The following is an 18,977-nucleotide window of genomic DNA, read 5'->3' on the forward strand; positions in this document are numbered from 1 at the left end:
TTTTAATATGATTCATACTTTCAAAATGAAACATCCCATTTTGCCCTTATTAAATATTCAGTGTCAGCAGTTGATGGGTCGTAATTAGCGTTAATGCTATTTGGACGTAGGCTGCATAATTGACTTTGTTAACAGTAAAATTGTTTGAAAATCCCGTCAATGTGAAAGGAATATCAATCATGTTTAAATCAAAACGCGGACGTGATGTGATGCGGTATACAGAGACTGAGTGAATTAAATCCACTGAAGCATAGTTTAGCAGCATCAATTTATGGATAGATTGCTGTTTAATAAGTACCGCTTCTTTTATCATTTTTATAATTCGATTTTGTTCAGAGATAACATTAAATATTAGAAATATATATTAAATTATGTATTTTGGAACATTTGTTTTTTTATTGTATGGCAGGTGTTTTGTTTAATAAATAAAGATCTTATGAATGTAACTTGTTTATTATATTTCTATTATAATAATTTAATTCAATTAATAATTTTTATTTGAAACCGATTTTAATTTAATGAATTTTTACAAAGATACATTTAAAAGTATAGATGATTATTATTTGTCTTTAATGGATCAAATTATTACAATTTGGTTAACCTTTTAATCAATTTGTAAGAGTGAAATAGAAAGAACGCAAAAACTCATAAATACTGCCTGTCAGTAACCGGAAGAGGATCTCACAATATCCAATTCATTTAGCGGACACGAGGATTAAGTACGGAAAATTATCTTTCGTGCGAGAATGTACTCATGTAATGTTGGCACAAATTTACTAGAAAACCTTTCTACGAACTATTGTCAACGTACTTCTAATCTAACTACTGTCAACGTACTTCTAATCTTTTTATATGTTTATTTTTTGTTAGCAAAACCAATGCTTTTTTCATTTACTGTGGCGGGATCTCGGGTGGCCTCTCGGACAGGCCAGGCTAGGCGTTGCTACGGTTTGGCAAAAACGAAGGTTCGAATCCCACCTCGTAATCAATTTTTTTCTATTCTTTCAAAATTTATCAAAACCAATGCTCTCGTTTATTATAGAACGTTTTCAAAAGATACCAGTTAAAGACAGAATCAACATGGCTTACACGTGGAAAGTTGGAACAACCTTAAACACCTATAAAATAATAAAGCAAAAGTAAAAACGGCCGAAGAAAAAAAACACCATATCAATTTTATCAAACACGCCCAAGCGACCATTCATTGGAAAGTTAATGATAAGAGCAATCCCGAGCTGAAGTCAACGTGAAGCATTTTATTTTTGTACAGGAAGTGTAACGCAAAGTACGCGGGGTGAATATTTAACACTCTGAGTGAAAATAACGTGGCTCTAATTAAAACTTCAGCAACATCAAAATTAATAACACTGTCCTCTCGGTCCCCAGGGAATGAAGATAAAATGTAAGTTTTTGTTTAGTTGTACCAGAGCCCGGGTTTTCGGCGTTATTTAATTAAACCGTATTTTTACGATGTAAATAAAAGCTTTGTCGGTTGGGATTGCAAGACTTTATTTTACTTTTTGGTACATATACAACGAGTTTCATTATTACTTTACAAAGTGGATTGTATAATATGTTTGTTCTATAAGATTCTTAATTCGAAATGAGAAAGAATAATTTGTAAGTCGTTTTGTATGACGTGGAAAAAAAGGACCAAAAATATAGCTTCGAACAAAACATTATTGAACCTTAATTGCTCAGCAAACGTTCTCATATATTGTATAAATTTAAAATAAAAATTGTAGGTTCACGTTGATACATAATTCATAAGGATTCTTAAAGCTTAATCTTCCAATTATAGAAAACGTTTCTTTTTCAAACACTTTTATTACGATGGTAACTAAACAATGAAAAATGTGGCAGGTACTTTTAAAATTTAAATATAATAAATACGCTTATTTCTACTCTATGTACTGTCTACTTTGTTTACTCTTTCGTTGTAAATATAAATTAAATTATATAGTAGAAAATAAAGGAAAAACATATTAACATGATATTTTTGAACTTTAAGCCTCAAGAATAAATATTTATACCACAGCAATTTTTTATTTTTAATTTTTGTATATTTTTATGAATTAAAAAGAGACCCATAAATAAATGATAAAATATAAATGACAACTCATTTATTAATTTGAATAATAAATTTTATGTGAAGCCTCACCAAAAAGTGGTCGTCAAAGTAGCTCTGTAACTTATAATAAGCAAGAGAATACTTATTTTTTGGCGTAGTTGTATAAAAAAGGACCATAACAACATTTTCATTCCAAAAGAAGATAGTCTGATAAAATCCGAGCCAAGTACTTCGTTAGAAAATGAGATACTGTATTCAATGTCATAGATTATTATCATAAGAGGCGTCAAAATGAAAGTACAGTCATAAATGTCGTAACTTCGTCTAATAAAACCTTTAGGAGTTTCGTGTGTGTGCTTAAATGATCAAATAACCGTTCTATCTTGTCGATATTGAAAGAGTTTCTCACTTTCTTGGGATAGTACGCAGGATGAAATTGTTTTCGACGAAATAGCGAAAGTCAAGAAACTTTGATTTGTAACAAAAATAACGTAGAGAATTGGTTAGAATCTCAATCCTATTTGATTTATATCTCAACATGAGTAACTAACATTTTGTATGTGGTAGTCGAGCACGCTTCGGCACGAATTGGGCCAGCTCGCACCGGGGAAGTACCACACCCCCACAGAAGACCTGCTTGAAATAGCATTCTACTGCGTTTCTTTCGGTGAGTGGGGGAACTGGAGGCCCATATCCTTTACGTTACCCTTCCCAGTCCTTTCTTTTATTCCTCTCACTAATCCTTTTATAATCCCATCCCAAAAAGTCGGCATCCATTCGTAGAGGCGTAAGGTCTGCAATAGACCTTATGCCTCTCTAAATGTTCATGGGCGGTGGTAGCGTTTACCGTCAGGCGACCCACAAGCTCAATTTCCGACTGTGACGTTAAAAAAATATGTATATTATTTATTTAAAAGTAGTCTAGATATATAAGAAAATAGAAGGAAATAATTCTTCGATGAACTGTACAGTGTACGTGTGCTATTCTCTCTCACAAATGAACATCTAATAACCCTTTTTGTGGAACTTTTTCAGCGCCACATTTAGAGCCATTAGAACGTTTTCCAGGCGACACTTCACATATAACTCTGGATTTCCGACGTTCAAGAGAAACGTTGGCTTTTAGCGTTATCTTCGCTGTTGAGATCACTCCAACTTTACTACGTAAGGACATTGGTATTAAATTTTATTTTTAAAGCACAAGTGACGCAACACAATGCAATATGAGATAAACTTCAGACTCCATTCGCCCTCGAGAACTTGCTCCTTCAGCAATGGCTTCTTTGGGAAGTACGTAGGAAACATTTGCGGTTGAAGTTAAATAATTAATTAACTCCGACTTGTTCATGTTGCGTTATATTACTTCAAGCTAGCATTAATTAATACTTTGGTTGATGTTATAGTAATTGCAATTTATAGTTCAGAAGCATTACAAGTCACGTCATTGGAAAATGTTGGAGCAAAGACATATTTTAGGAATTAGTTTTACATTCGATTTACGACAAACCGATTTCACAATAGAATCTACAATATATCTGGCAAACTAGAAACTAATCTGAATTATTTTTTTTTACAAAAACTTTAATTTCATCGATAAAACGGTTAATAATTATATTACAATGTATAAAAAATCTCATTAATATAATTTGAATACCACTGTATACGTGAAAGTTACTCTTTAAACGCATTAAAACTTGTTAAAGGCAGAAAATTGCAGGTTCAGGATTTCAAATTGTTTTTGCTTGAACTCAGTTCAGTTTACGTCGATGAAATGTAATTTAAAGCGATGATCGCGTTTAAACGTTTAAATCGTTATATTTGGCATTGAAAGTGCTTATATGACACTGAAATGTTCACTTTGACTATGTTAAAACATGAATAAAGGATTTTTGCATTGAAAACATCGAAAAAAAGAAAAGCTCGATTAAGCATAATCATCACAAAGATTGATTAAGCCTCTTATCCTTTTTATGAAACTCAATATTCAGTTCTTTTTATTTTTCTACAGGCTGTGTTAAATTAAAATAATATACTCAATCCTTACAGATTCTCTCTGGTAGTAGATATTTTATTGAAATAAATCTATATTTAGTCTAAATATATGCAATATTTTTGAGAGATAAGTTTATCTCATATCTAAATGCGCAAAAAAGAGCATCATACGTTTTCTACGTCCCTGCGCATCAAATAGAAAGACATCCAAAAACCTCTTTGGATTTATTTTTGACATTGATATATAAAAACTGTAAAAAGATAAACCACGGTGAATACATACTTCACCCTCCAACAAATATTTTTTATATTTGTATGGATAACACAATATACCCAACTAATTTGAAAATTTTTAACGATCCGAATAAAAACAACTAGGTATCCACAATATGTAGCGTTTTTTTCGCAATTTCGCTTGTATTAAATGTGGCAGTTACAATGTATAAACTTAACTTTCTGTGTAAACATTTCCATAAGAGTGTGCATTTTAAAGTCGAGCGCAATGCCATGCAGTTGCAGTGCATATATTTGCAAACAAATGTCCCGTACTGAAAATTCATGAATGATTTTTTTCATCTATAGAAAACATGCTTCCCGAAAAATAAAGTAATGAAAAAACATTCTGCAAAAACTGCAGATGCATATTATGTGAACATCTTGACTTGCTTCAAAAAGACTTCAAATGTATCCGGATCAGACGGACATATTTATTAGATAGAAAACTTTTGTCATATTTGAGGGTATTTCGACCTGCAAATTTTTTATTGACAACTAATTGCATCAGAAATTTATTGTTATTATTACAACACATTAAATTATTCAGCTTATTATTTATTTGAGCATGTATGTATGTTTAAATTATCACAGACTTATTAAACAATATTATATTAGTTTCTATTTCAATTCATAAATTTAATCTTCGTCTATTATTAACAATATGAGATAACTTTACACAGCAAAGTGAAACCTTACCCGAAACACATATTCCCAAATCTTCGTATAATAATTTACCAGGCATATGCCCTAAGCCAGAGCGTCTCCACGGTTGTATATTTGGTTAACTCTAGGGATAATCACGTGACCCGTGGCGTGACGTGAGCCGGCAGCCGTATCACGTACCACCTCGATCGATACTCTTCCTTCGCTTCTAAAATTATCCAATACAACTTTGCAGCTTCGTACCCGCTAAGGCTTTTAAGCCTTGTTCAAGTATATTTAGGCGGCATTGTGTGATGAAATTTTGGATTACGTTGGTGTTTTTATATATGACTAGTTCTATAGTTACTATTACATATTACTTGTATAGTGTGAGGACGTTTGTGAAGACATAATAAATGATATAGTTGAAATATTTCCTGAGGATATAAAAATAAATCTAGAATACGAATAATTGCTGGGCCAGATGGAAATCAAATCTGTAGCAATTATGGTATTAGTATAAAACCCATAGACATCGAAATTGGTGTTTATATATTTTCTAATTATTCAAAAGTCTATGTTTTGTATATTTTCGTGTGTACTATAATATTGTGTAGAGATACAAAACCCATAGACATCGAAATTGGTGTTTATATATTTTCTAATTACTCAAAAGTCTATGTTATGTATATTTTCGTGTGTACTATAATATTGTGTAGAGATATAAGGATGTAATTTAGTCTTTTTAGGGTTCTGAACCCGAGGGACTAGAGGGATATTGGAACAACGTAACGAATATTTCGCTTCCCCCTCGTTGTATATACAAAGAGGAAGTCGTAAGTGATAAATAGAAAAGAAAGATAAAAATATCAAAATAATACTTAATTTTTATATAAAGAATTTATAGAGGTACGTAAAATAATGCATAGTTGGTTTATTGGAGTATAGAAAACATTGTCTTGTGGTTATTGTGTACTCATAATAACACTCACACAATAAATTGATCTACACCTGTGGATAACATCACTACTGCTCGAAAGGGTGATAGAAAACATTGTGAGGTAAACGTCATGTCCAAGAATCAAAAGTTCGATGAGATGACGTGACAACTGTCAACCTGCACTTGACCAAGATGAAGGCTGAAGATGATGACGATGATATCTATATATTTGTAAATCAGCGTGTTCAAAAACATCAGTGGAAAGAAATTATAAATATGTTGTTTCTAGATTGAAGTAGTGCATTGATTGAACATCAATAGAATTAAAGTTAACTATAGTGGAATAACATAATTGCTTTTTCTATTTAATGATCCAAAATAAGTTTGTTGTATAAAACGGTATAGGAACGTTTGCCTATTTTGTTTTAGGACTGTATCAAGATTATAACACGAATGTTGGATTAAAAAGATAAAAGAACACGCAATGTCATGTGCGTAAAATGATGTTTGTTTAAGCGTGCATTGGATCACAATTTAAGCAAAAATTTATGTTTTTAATAAGATAACAAATAGGCAATGATGTTGGGTAGCAAATTTGCCGATTGCAGTCCATAGGTTTTCTAATTCAATAAATATAATACTAGAAAATTGTAGGAATCACCACAGCGGTATGAATAACAGTAAAGTATATAAAGTTACATCTGGATTTTCTATTCTGTGACTTTCAATTTCGTCACCCTGTACTCGTAATGGCATGATTTACAGAAGTGCGATTAAAATACTTTGTTTTGAAAGCTATTCTAAACGATTTATTTATGTATGATAGCTTTTTTCTTATTTTGCGAAAATAGAAAGAATATTAAATCAGTAATTGTACATTAGCAATAAGAATTATGAGACACGTAAATTGATGACATTGACACAGATTGCATACGCTGTACTGTTAACCAAAGATTAAGTACGCATTAAAAGATAATAAGTAATTGACAACAGCGAAACTGAGTTCAGCGACTTGCGGTGACCGCAACCCGAATGGTCGGGCACTTAAAGCGATCCTCACACGTTAGCTCTACACAATACACCGGCCGAACGGAGATGAACTATCAAATGATAATAGACGTACAACCGAGGGGCCGCAGTTAGCGTCGATCTGCGTAGGAGAATAATACTGATATGTCGATAAGCTAGCCAATTTTAGCGTATAAACGGCATGTGTTTTGTCACAGTTGAGTGTACACGGAAGTTTCTGTTTGTTTGTGAATCCAATTGGTGACGGAATTTGATACGAAGTTCTAATTGGTGTGTAAAGGTAAATAATGCGGATTTCATACGTCAAATAAATTCTAAGAAATCTAAGGTTAAGGTTCAGGACGGCTGTAATGTGATGTAAAAAAAACTGCTCAATTTTTCTTTAAGCCTGATTTTGAAAAAAGAACTGCATTTTTCATATCCGTTACATAAACATTTGTATTACATCATATTTATGCATATATCATATTGCTACTTTTATTGCTGGAACGATAAATGTTTTAAACAAATTTAATCCAGTTACAAATTGGTCCGAACGGCATTTATCTATACGCCATGCATATTTTGTTGACTTAATTCGAACGAATTAACAAAAGTGGTGTAACGAACAAACCGGCCTATCCATTATTATTATTGGGAGTTCAAACTATATGATTGGTCTTATAATTTACTAAAGATGTATAATATAAATACATTACAAAACAAAAGCTCTTATACAGATAGCGCTTAATATGAAACGATATGCTTAAAAATGAATGATACTTCAGCAAATAATGGACAAAGTAATTTGTCACGTCGCTGATTATTACCGGAGCGAACAACAAAGTACTGCTTTTCTAACATTAATAACTTTTATAGCTGGAAAATAGACAACTAACAATGTTGATTTATCCAATTGTAACATTTATATGGGCAAATGTGCACAATTATAGACTTATTTTTCAGACATGGTAATATCTTTAAATAAAAGAAAATTCAACAGATAAAAAAGATGAGAGAGAAAAGATGAAAGATGAGAGATGAGAGATAAGATTTTAACCTTAAGGTGCAACTTCTTATGGCTTACCCCTACATTTATGATGTGAATAAAACACATCTTTTTAAATTAGTAGGTTGCATTAAAGTAAACGTACAGTTCCCTTGTTATTTAAAAGCTCACATTATTTTATAAAATGTTGAATAAGATTTGACGGTTCTTTAGAATAACAGCTATCCATTGTCTATATAGACCGAGTAGGTACCTACTTCAATATATTCAAGTCACTCTTTGTTTCAATATTTTGGGTCGGGTGTAATAAGAAAAGCCTCCCAGATTTCCAAAATAATATCAAGGTATTACCCGAACTCCCAAATGAGAAATTGACTGCTTCTCGCACGACACACTGACACTATTATAATCGTAAAATCATTTAGAATACTGTAGTCGGAAAATTCAACTCACTTGAGGAAAATTGAAATGTTTTCGATATCACGTTTATTATCAAGCGAGACTGAAATTCGTCGATGAATTCTCTAAGGCCTTTCATTTATAAAACGCTATTCAACATTTTCCTTTCATAACATGAAAATTATTTTTGGCAAGATGAATTACGTGTATGATGCAAAGGAAAAATGGAAGTTTAAATTTTCACATTAAAAACTTATTTTGGTGAAATTAAAGTATAATAAAGAAACCTTTCGCACAAAGAATGTTCAAGGATATTGAAAATAATTATAAGAATACAATGCTTTTTAATTAAATCGATATATTGAGTGCGATAACTGAGGCATGGTAATAGGCACACATTTATATAGGTCAAGATTATGCACTAATTAATTTTTCCTTACAACTACTAAGTTACCTTTTCTGTAATTTAACTATAAGTTCTTTCTGTTTCTTTTTAGTGTTCACGTGTTTCTGGTAAAAACGATACATTTATACGACGAAACGAAACATTTCAGAGGCAACAATAAGTGTCCGAAATCTTAATGAATTCATTGTTTCAGGGTGGCAGGTGAATCTCAACTAACATGACCTAGTGCCCCATGACTGTGGCGCACCCCTCACGCCATTCTCGTTCGCCGACCTGACACGCACACTCACGTAAGCAAATTATTATTATTATGTGTGTGTTCCACCTTGTTGTAATTTATCGGTGTCGTTACGTACCATGCTTTTAGACGTACGCCCGCGGAGAATGTGACTCGGTAAGGATAGCTAATTTACATCGTACAGAACAGGCCTTTTGAGTTGAAGGGCTTTCACAAGATTAATGTACTTGAAAACATATTTTTTTCTTTTGCGAATAAAAACAATTACGTCATAATGTTATGATAAGTTTATTGTTTATTTAAATATTTTATTATGGTTACTTTTACAAAGTAGACGTTTTTTTACACGCAATTAAGTGTCGCAGATTGATAACGATACGTCAAAGGCAGAATAATCAAACAAAATGCTATGGTAACGACTTATTTAAAAACTCTGTGAAATAGCTTCAAAAGAAATAAGCGGAAACCTCGGACCTTGAGAAAAGTCGTCGGTTACTACCATAGATGCGATAAACATCCGAGCTTTCTATCCAAAGGGTCTAAACCTAGTATTATTCAAATTTTAGGTTTTCGGTCTACATTTGAATATATTTACTTCACCGTCCACGAAGTAAATGGCTATTGTAATTCTTAGAAGAGTCGGCACTAAACCGATTTTATGATTGCCCTGGGATCAACTTTAGGGGCAGTCGCGCTGATAATGTTCACAGAGTAACTTCGTGATTAGTAATTAATTCATGAAATTACTCTGGATAATCACAATTAAACTGTTGAATGCCTTAAATATATAACGATAAGCCCTAAAGCCAGTGTTAATCTGGATTACTCAAAGGGCTTAATTAATAAAAAGTAGGGAGTAAATTGAATGTAACTTGTGTTTTAAACAATCTGTGACAGAAAAAAGAACTTGAAGGATTTTTCACACTCTGTGCTTTACATCAAACGTTACATATAGGCGTATATGTAAATGTAATAAAGTCAATATTAAAATTTAGAACACGTTTGCTCTCGTCTCTCAACCCAATTCAATTTCATCTAATGTGGATTTATGCGTCAAATTGATGTATCTATACGTAGGTACGTGTTTTTCATTTCAATATGTTGCCAGATCTGAAAATCTATTTAATTTTACAAGTATTTTCAGTTGCTTCACCGATTGAGATTTCAACGAAATGAAATTTGAAATTACTCAATTATGCTTTTTCTTTCCTCAAATAAAATAAAATATTGTTTATGCGATATAATTAATAAAGAGATTGGATTTTATGCAGTATTTTCGCTTTTATAACACGACACCAATGTCGGTTTTTTAAATACGTGGAAGACTTTTTGATTTGATTGTAACCAATTCATTGAAACATTTTGCATCACATCTAGACTTATGTGAAAGCAGAGACTGAACGGAGTTTCTATAGCCCACCTTATAGGAGATCTGTACCCCTGTAAGACGACCAATACCTTATGATTATGACGATCCTATAGCAAACGATCGGTCTTCCTTTGCGATAAAAATTATCACATAACAAGTGCCCTAATAATAAACCTCATTGTTACAGATCCTCAAAATGATGTCTCGCTGGTTGATATTCTGTTGCGTGGTGCTGCTAGCGCGACCGGCGCACCAGCAGGGCGCGCAGCAGTGCCCCGCGCCCAACACGATCACACCCTGCACCTGTACTGTGAAGAAAAACGGTCTCGATATCCTGTGTGAATTTACAGAGCAGCAACACATACAGAAGGTACTTTTTATTCTGGTGATTCATTTCTTCAACTTTAAATTACATAACATTTAGCAATTATTCCATTGCACGTATAAAAAATAAGATTCATTGTCGATATAAAAACATAACAATACTTCAAGTGAACGTTTATCAATTAGTTAAATTGTTAAAGTATTAAACATACTTTACTATATATAGCTAGATCTATTTCGAAATAAATGTTGAATAGAATACATATATTATATTAAGTTGTTAAAGTAATAACATTTAATAACAATTTATCTATCTGTAAATCAAGTGAATCAGCGAAATGGTACAAAATTTTCTGTTTAGTATTTGAAAATTCTTAAGACAGACAAAGACATGTATTTCTATGCGATTGTGTTTTCATTTAATTACGTTCCCTGATTCAAGATTCACATTACACAACATTGTTGTTAAGTGATTAGTGCCTATGAGTCTATATAGAACCAAGAGGCTTGTTACTCAAAGGCCAGATGTTGTATAATTAATGATACAATGCAGATTGTATATTGCTAAGGGTACTTCATAGGAATCTTGTAATAGAACACGTAGTTCAATTTAAATGTGTGTTGATAATTAATAATATTTATGATTAAATCTTTTCGCGAAAAGGTCCCCGATATCCCGGGGATGGAGGAACCGCTTCAAATAATAAAAATAAAATAATAAGCAATAACAAAAATACGACAAAAAAGATTCTTAAATAAGACCATAATTACAACAAAATTAAAAAAACCCTGTCAAGCAGAAAATCGTCATCAATCGATTAAAAAACCCACGGAGCTATCGAGTTACAAAAATGAAAAAAAAATCAATCGCATTAAGAACGTGTCTCGTTCTCGTTTGAGGACAACCTCCTCAATATATTATATACAAGTTTTGTTACAAAATTTAGCTGATGAATGTTGTTTCAGGCGATGAATACACTTCGTTCGAAGCCGATGATAATTTTCTACCTGAAACTCCGTCATAACAATTTGGCCAAGCTTCCTTCATACATATTCCTTGGCTTGGATATTCGGCACTTGACGGTACATAATAGTAGCCTAGCCGTTATCGAGGATTCATCTTTGAGCTCTATTGGTAAGCTGTGAACCTAAAATTATATAACTGAAACCTTAGATGTCCGTTACTATGTAAGTAAGATCTCTTTAAATATAAACTCCTTCTAATAGACAACGATAAAATATAAATTTAAATTAAGAACGCTATTAAATATTTTATTAGCGGCGCTGAATGTGTGATTTCGCGCGCAAATAACCCGAATTTAACATAATTATTCTGAATATTGTAGCAAAACGAATTCGTTCACAAATTAAATAAATTCTTATATTTCAGGCAACAAGTTAACGCAACTCGATGTGTCTCAGAACAAACTTGCGACCATACCGACCTCGTCCTTCACGCATCTTAACCATCTGCTTATTCTCAACATGAATCATAATAAGGTAAGGGATACATATTGTCTTAGTAAATATCCACATTTGCGTTAATAATGTTATATATCTAATATTAGCTCCCAGAGTGTGTTATGAAAACCACAATATAAATACGAATTTTCATTATAAAGGCTTCTAAATAAAACAACTCGTGGCCTAGATACGGTTTTATGAAAACGTAAACACTTACTATAACGTATTTTGTTTTATTATCTTTTAGTCTGATAGCTTTATATTGGTCCCACACTAGCTCTAAAATATTTATATTATTATATTATACACAATGAAGTTTAAATGTTATTATATCCATTAATGAGCTTAGATGTTTTTGTTTTGATTGTTCTTTAAATATAAACTCCTTTTAATAAATTACGTTAAAATATGTATATTTAATTATAAACATCATAGTACAACAAATTCAAACTTATTAATTTAAATTATCACAGCATTGGAAAATGCATTTAAATGCTATCCTGTTACTAAATTTAATATAACAACACCCACGTAATTTGTATTTTGGTGAAGCGGCCACAAATAGTAAAGTAGCAATTTTCTCTCAAACTTTATTAATGAAGTTACTATTCTGCAAAAGTGATGTATCGTTCTTGTACATACCCATTAATAATATTAATTATTTGACATTTCTAAGAATTGCAGTGAGTTTCGATTCTTTACATTTTGTTCGTTTTAATTTAACCAAGTGTTTTAATGTCTCCAAACATTTAATGTTATATTTACAGTAAAATGTGCATTCTAACTTAAAAGCAATTGTATCAAATCATTGTAATTATTTAATGTAAGGGCGAGGTCAATTATATAAAAAAGAAACACATAGCTTATGTTTCGTTTGTATTGAAATAAATACGCATGGGTATTTGAATTCAAATTAAGACCCTATTTAAATTTGTTTGTTCAGGTAACGGCGGTACATAACAAGGCATTTTTGGGTCTTGACACTTTGGAAATTTTAACCCTGTATGAAAACAAAATATCAGTGGTTGACGGTGAAGCTTTTAAAGGCTTAGAAAAGTGAGTTATTTTGCAATTATTATTTTTACCTAATATTTATCTGTGTTCTGCACAGTTTCAATAATTGCTGTTAAATAAATATAAGAAAATGATATTACAAATGTTGTACATAAGCATCAATGCCTTTTCAGTGATTGTATAAAATTGTATTTATATTCTATTAAAACAAGGACGAAATAAAGCATTGTTGTATAAAACAAAAATGGCATCAATATAGCGATGGTGTTAGTCGAGCTAAAAGCATTCTTTAAGCTTTTCAGCCCATTACTTTTTATGTATTCAGATCTCGTTTACGTTGAATAAATTAGGAAAAAATGAGCTTATTACCGTTACCTTATCCAGGGTGATTTTTAATGTACAGAAACACTGCAAAACTGTTAGCTTTTCTTTTATACACGATAAAAGTAATCATTTTTATTGTTAAATATTAGTATTACATGTACATGCTAAAGAAATAATTTGTTAGAATGATTATTTAATGGAAAATGTTTCTATATATCTAATTGTCACATAGTATTTACAAGTTAAGCTGGATAATTTTACTTTACTGGATAATTTTCTTATCTGTTCGTGTTATTAATTCTATGAAATGTAATATTTTCAACGGTTTATCAAATTGGAACTTACGTAATCTTATGCAATAAAAACAAAAGGCAATTTTCATAACACAAAAGCAATTAAAACGAGACTTCAGTGTGTGCTACGCTCATATGATAAATGGTTCCCAGGAAGCTAAAGCGTCTGAACTTGGGCGGCAACGAACTCACTGCGGTGCCGCAGAAGGCTCTGGCATTACTCGAGAATTTGAAGAAACTCGAAATGCAAGAAAATCGCATTACTTCCATTTCGGAAGGAGATTTCGCGGGTAATGTAATAACATTTCCTTTGTATCTCGATATCGCATCTTGTTTTATTCAATACCTACTTTTATTTCGATCAAATAAAAACTTAAGTGCGTTATTCTTCTGCGTTTCGTATGATATATTATTTCTTCTGAGATATTTCAATTCGCGTTGGTATAAAGTATCCAACTTGGGTACAGGTATATTACATTTTTTATATTTGATAAATTGCATGTTGTTTTGTCGTGTTGTTATCTCGCTTTCAATCAAAATTAATTGTATAATGCTCTGCAGGTTTTCCTTCGTTGATTAACATGTAATATTTATTGTTGTTGGTTGTGTTAATGTTAATTAGGTTGATTAAATTAATTATCATATTATATCCGAGTGTTGTTTAGGACACGTGTAACTTATATGTATTAAGTTGACATGACCTCCCAAATAGGTTTATAGCTCATACGTGTTTTGTTATGTCAATAATTTATTGTATTTTCTAGGTTTGAGGAGTCTTGATTCGCTTGGACTAGCTCATAATCAATTAAGAGAAGTACCAGCTCAGGTGTTTTCTCACCTTAACTTCCTCAATTCATTGGAACTCGAAGGCAATCTAATACAGCGTATTGATGAAAAAGCTTTCGTTGGTCTTGAGGGTAAGTCGATTATAACTTCAGTTACAATTAATTATTCTTTATCGTAATTTAAGATTTTAAAACTTTATTCTCTTCTGTTAAGAGTTTATTGACCTAATAGAAAAGGTTAACCTTTTTGTTAGTCTAATCAATATATTTAACAATACATACGATGTTCACCTACAATATAACTATGTATATAAAATTAAAATACCCGTGTATAAAGAAAATTAAAATGATTAATGTGTTAATGCAGAGAACTTACAATACTTACGCTTGGGCGACAACCGTCTACACGAAATACCATCCGAAGCGCTACGACCGCTGCATCGGCTACGACACCTCGATCTACGGTCCAACAACATCACCTACATTAGCGAGGATGCGTTCACTGGCTACGGAGATTCCATTACGTTTTTGAATTTGCAAAAGAATATGTAAGTAAAGGCATCCTTATGTTATAAAAGAAAAAAGGTGAAAAAATATACGTTATAGTGTTATTTATCTGTTGTGAAAAGATACAATACACGTACATTATTACAGATGAAATACGACCAGTATTCTAGTTTATACATACTTGCGTTTGTTATGTAATAATCCGGTGTCTATTACGACTGTTTTAATGTCTGATAGAGAAAGGGTAACAGGAAACAAAAAGGTATACTGTTTAGTTACAATTTATTAGTAGAGGTTCCCATAAATTATATTGTAATCTAGATTATCAAATTAGAAAAAAAAAGGATGGCTGTGAAGCACAAAATAAATATTATATAATGATCCTTTCTCCAATCATTCAGTATTTTTTTATATAAGAACAAACGTCAAATTAATGCCAGTTTGCTCGAACATTTAAATGGAACATTACATTTTAGCGTTTTAAGTTTTTTATAGCTGGTTACAAGTGGAGATTGTCGTAAGAACTTTTGGGGTAATTTATTACTTTGATAATCCTCAATTGTGTGACCGAGCTAACGAATTGCTCGCATTTTGGTAATTTATTGTTTAAGAGTATGGTTATTTAAGGCTTTTTAATGTCATTATAAGCGACGTGTGCTTTAAATCTCGGATTACATTGGTTTCAAAATTATATTATTATAGTCTAAGAGTTGTTTTTGAAGTGTATTTTGAGTGCGGGAAATATTAAAGGATTTAAGAAGATGTCCTTATATTTTTTATGAGTAATATGTTATGAATATATGTTTTTCTTATACTAGTGCGGGCAACCAAGCTGGTGGTTCGCCTGATGGTATAAGATCACCACCGGTGTGGTATCTTCCTCTCTTAACGTGTGAGTCGAGTTAGCGCAAAGCTCGCTCGACTCACTCATTTTTAATTAATTATTAAATTGAATATCAATAATATTTCAGACTTATATTCGACAGTTTATATGAATATTAATTTATTATATTAATACGTTTTATGATATGTATATTTATATTTCTTACAAATGTACTACTTTTTTAAGCATTTTTTTTACAAAAAACTACAGAAAAGGCAAGCTTTCCGTATAATCGCATCACTTATAATTAAAAACAGGTTTAAAGCAGCATTTTACAACAAATAATTACAGACCCCAACCAAATGAATACTTAAAACGTGTTTTTCAAATTTTAGTTGAACATAAGCCATAAAGGAATCCCAAACTCAATTTAATTATTCAATACATTCACGTTTATTTAGGCCGTTTACGTTTCATATTTATGAGCTGGGAACTGTATTCTGCTACGTGTTCACCTAATTACTGTAGTCTGTATTTATATCTTTCGGTATATTCTTAACGGTTGATAAAATAAGTTTTTAATAATTTTAGATTACATTTTATACTAATACTGAGTGATCTTGGTAATTTTTCTTACAAATTAGCATTTAAAATGAAAACTATAACATAGGTAAATAGCCTTTATTTATTCTTGGTACATCGTATATTCTGCGTGATCAGTTATTGTAATATGATAATATGATATATGTACAACCTCAATGGGTAAAATTATATTCCGAAGAATTTTCTTCATAGAAATTTAAGAAGCTGTTAAAAATAATAACCCATTATTCATGATGCCTTCGCAGTATTGAGATATTTATAGCTGTTATCTTAGACAAGATTAATTCTGTTGTGGGGTGTTGGGACGTCCGTGTTTGATTAACTTGAACCGATTCACTATTTAGACTGTCTTTTGTTAATGTCTCGTGGGATTTGCGGCACTGTAGCTCCGTAAATTGAGATAAATTGTGTGAGAAATCAATAACTGTAACGCTCAAGACCCAGCGTGTTTTTGTGCTAACAATACATCAACTGTTTGTTATGGAAATTGTTAAGGGAATACGCTTGAAAATAAACGTTGTTTTTGGTGTTTTTCGTAAAGATTGTTATTTGATTGAAAAGTAAAAAAACACGTAATTGTGATTGTTTTATTTGATAAAGGAGGTATTTTTTTGATCAATTAAGGGCACACATCATTAATGTAATTATATTACAATATCGTGTATATTCTTTCAATCCAGTTTTATTGAAAAAAAAAAAAACAAAACATCGATGGCAATTAAATAATATAAGCATTCTAGAAAAAATTAAAGATATGGTTTTAAATATCCCTAATAATTGGCTACAATTGTAATTATGTTTATCATCAACAAAAAACTATTTTAATAAAAAACAGGTAAAAATACGATGAAATAAATTAAAGTATAATATGTTTTGTTATAACTTGCCTGAGTGTAGAGTGTATAAATATTATATTTTCTTGTATAAAATACGTACTTATGATCAAAATTGTTAATTATTTACATAATGTGCCATGTTTTGGATCCACGATCAATTGATTTTAGGATGTGTAAAAAAAAACTGATTATTTATTTTTTTGATTTAGACATATCATCAACGTTATTTTGAAAACAACATTAGTTGGAAAAGTAATCAATAAACAAAAGTTTCGCTTTGAATAAATCTCAAGTCTAAAAATCATATATTTTTGACAGGATTCACCAATTGCCGACCATGGGCTTCGATAATTTGAATTCTTTGGAGACGTTGAATTTGCAAAACAACAAGCTACAACATATTCCCGAAGAGATAATGGAACCCATACTGGATACTCTCCGTGTTGTAGACATCATGGGTAAGGATTCTAGAATTTTCCCATTCAACTACCCATTTATATATTTTGCAAACAAATTCAATTACTAAAGTTCACTATACAGAATTGAAATTTGTTTATACAATATATTTTTAAGACCCTCGCAAGTTAAATGAACTTCTAATGTAATTTGCTTTTGGTACACTAGCAGTAAAAACGAAATAGAGTCTGAAATTCTTAACGAAACTTCTCTCATTTGATTAAACAACGAAAGCATTTGAAATTCTGCATCTGAAGGAAAATGTGAGTGCAATAGAAACGAAGTGGAATATTTTCAGTGAAATTGAGTGTCGATTCGGGAACATGAAACGTACTAAACTCAGAACTATATGTTTTATAACGTTTTTCATTTAATAATTTATTTCAACTGAGGAATATATATATATATATATATATATATATATATATATATATATATATATATATATATATATATATATATATATATATATATATATATATATATATATATATATATAATTGGAATCTCGGAATCGGCTGAAATGATTTTCATGAAATTTAGTATATAGGGGGTTTCGGGGGCGATAAATTGATCTAGCTAGGATTTTTTTTTAGAAAATGTCATATTCGTGTTTTATTTGTATTTTTTCCTGACATCTATTGGTGAATAATAATACTATTTTGCTTCGTAGATAGCTGGACACATAGGCACTTTTTATACCGATATTCCTACGGGATACGGACTTACGCGGTTTCAACCGCGGGTCACAGCTAGTATACATAATAAGATGTAATATCACTTTAACTGTACAAATTCGTCACTTAGAACCTTATTTAAAATAAAATGATTGAAATCTTTAGTAATAAATTACGCATTTTAAAAAAAAAACCGATGGTTTCTCGGGTTCTTCAGGTTCTCAATTTACCTAATTTTTTGTTTTTCTATTCGATAACTCCGTGGGATTTCATCTGATTGCCGTGATTCTTTTTGTATTTGATAGGAAATTGGTATTATTTGGTCCCATTTTGGAATTTGGAGAGCAACTTCCCCCCCAGGGACGTCGTCGGTCTTTCTATAGAAAAGAATTATTCTTATAGACAATCCGCTAATCTGCGACTGCGACCTGGCGTGGTACGAAGCGTGGCTGGCGAGCCTGCGCGACCGCGACGACGAGATGATGCAGAAGAAGCGCACCGTGTGCACGATGGTCAACGAG

At 31.5% G+C, this 18,977-nt stretch overlaps 1 protein-coding gene across 1 annotated transcript in view; it reads left to right on the forward strand.

Annotated features, from left to right (window-relative positions):
* The first annotated feature begins 6,939 nt into the window (after window positions 1–6,939).
* LOC119835298 (slit homolog 1 protein) overlaps window positions 6,940–18,977 on the forward strand; it is a 16,242-nt gene continuing 4,204 nt past the window's right edge. Inside the window, exons 1-11 of the mRNA XM_038360037.1 lie at window positions 6,940–7,230; window positions 8,937–9,033; window positions 10,538–10,720; window positions 11,641–11,809; window positions 12,065–12,174; window positions 13,082–13,194; window positions 13,923–14,059; window positions 14,534–14,686; window positions 14,922–15,102; window positions 17,642–17,781; window positions 18,859–18,956. Coding sequence (XP_038215965.1) covers window positions 10,547–10,720; window positions 11,641–11,809; window positions 12,065–12,174; window positions 13,082–13,194; window positions 13,923–14,059; window positions 14,534–14,686; window positions 14,922–15,102; window positions 17,642–17,781; window positions 18,859–18,956 — 1,275 coding nt within the window. The 5' untranslated portion in view covers window positions 6,940–7,230; window positions 8,937–9,033; window positions 10,538–10,546. The remainder of the gene's footprint in view (window positions 7,231–8,936; window positions 9,034–10,537; window positions 10,721–11,640; window positions 11,810–12,064; window positions 12,175–13,081; window positions 13,195–13,922; window positions 14,060–14,533; window positions 14,687–14,921; window positions 15,103–17,641; window positions 17,782–18,858; window positions 18,957–18,977) is intronic.

The sequence above is a fragment of the Zerene cesonia genome, chromosome 20 (genome assembly GCF_012273895.1).
Source record: "Zerene cesonia ecotype Mississippi chromosome 20, Zerene_cesonia_1.1, whole genome shotgun sequence".
In the NCBI taxonomy this organism is placed as follows: domain Eukaryota; kingdom Metazoa; phylum Arthropoda; class Insecta; order Lepidoptera; family Pieridae; genus Zerene; species Zerene cesonia.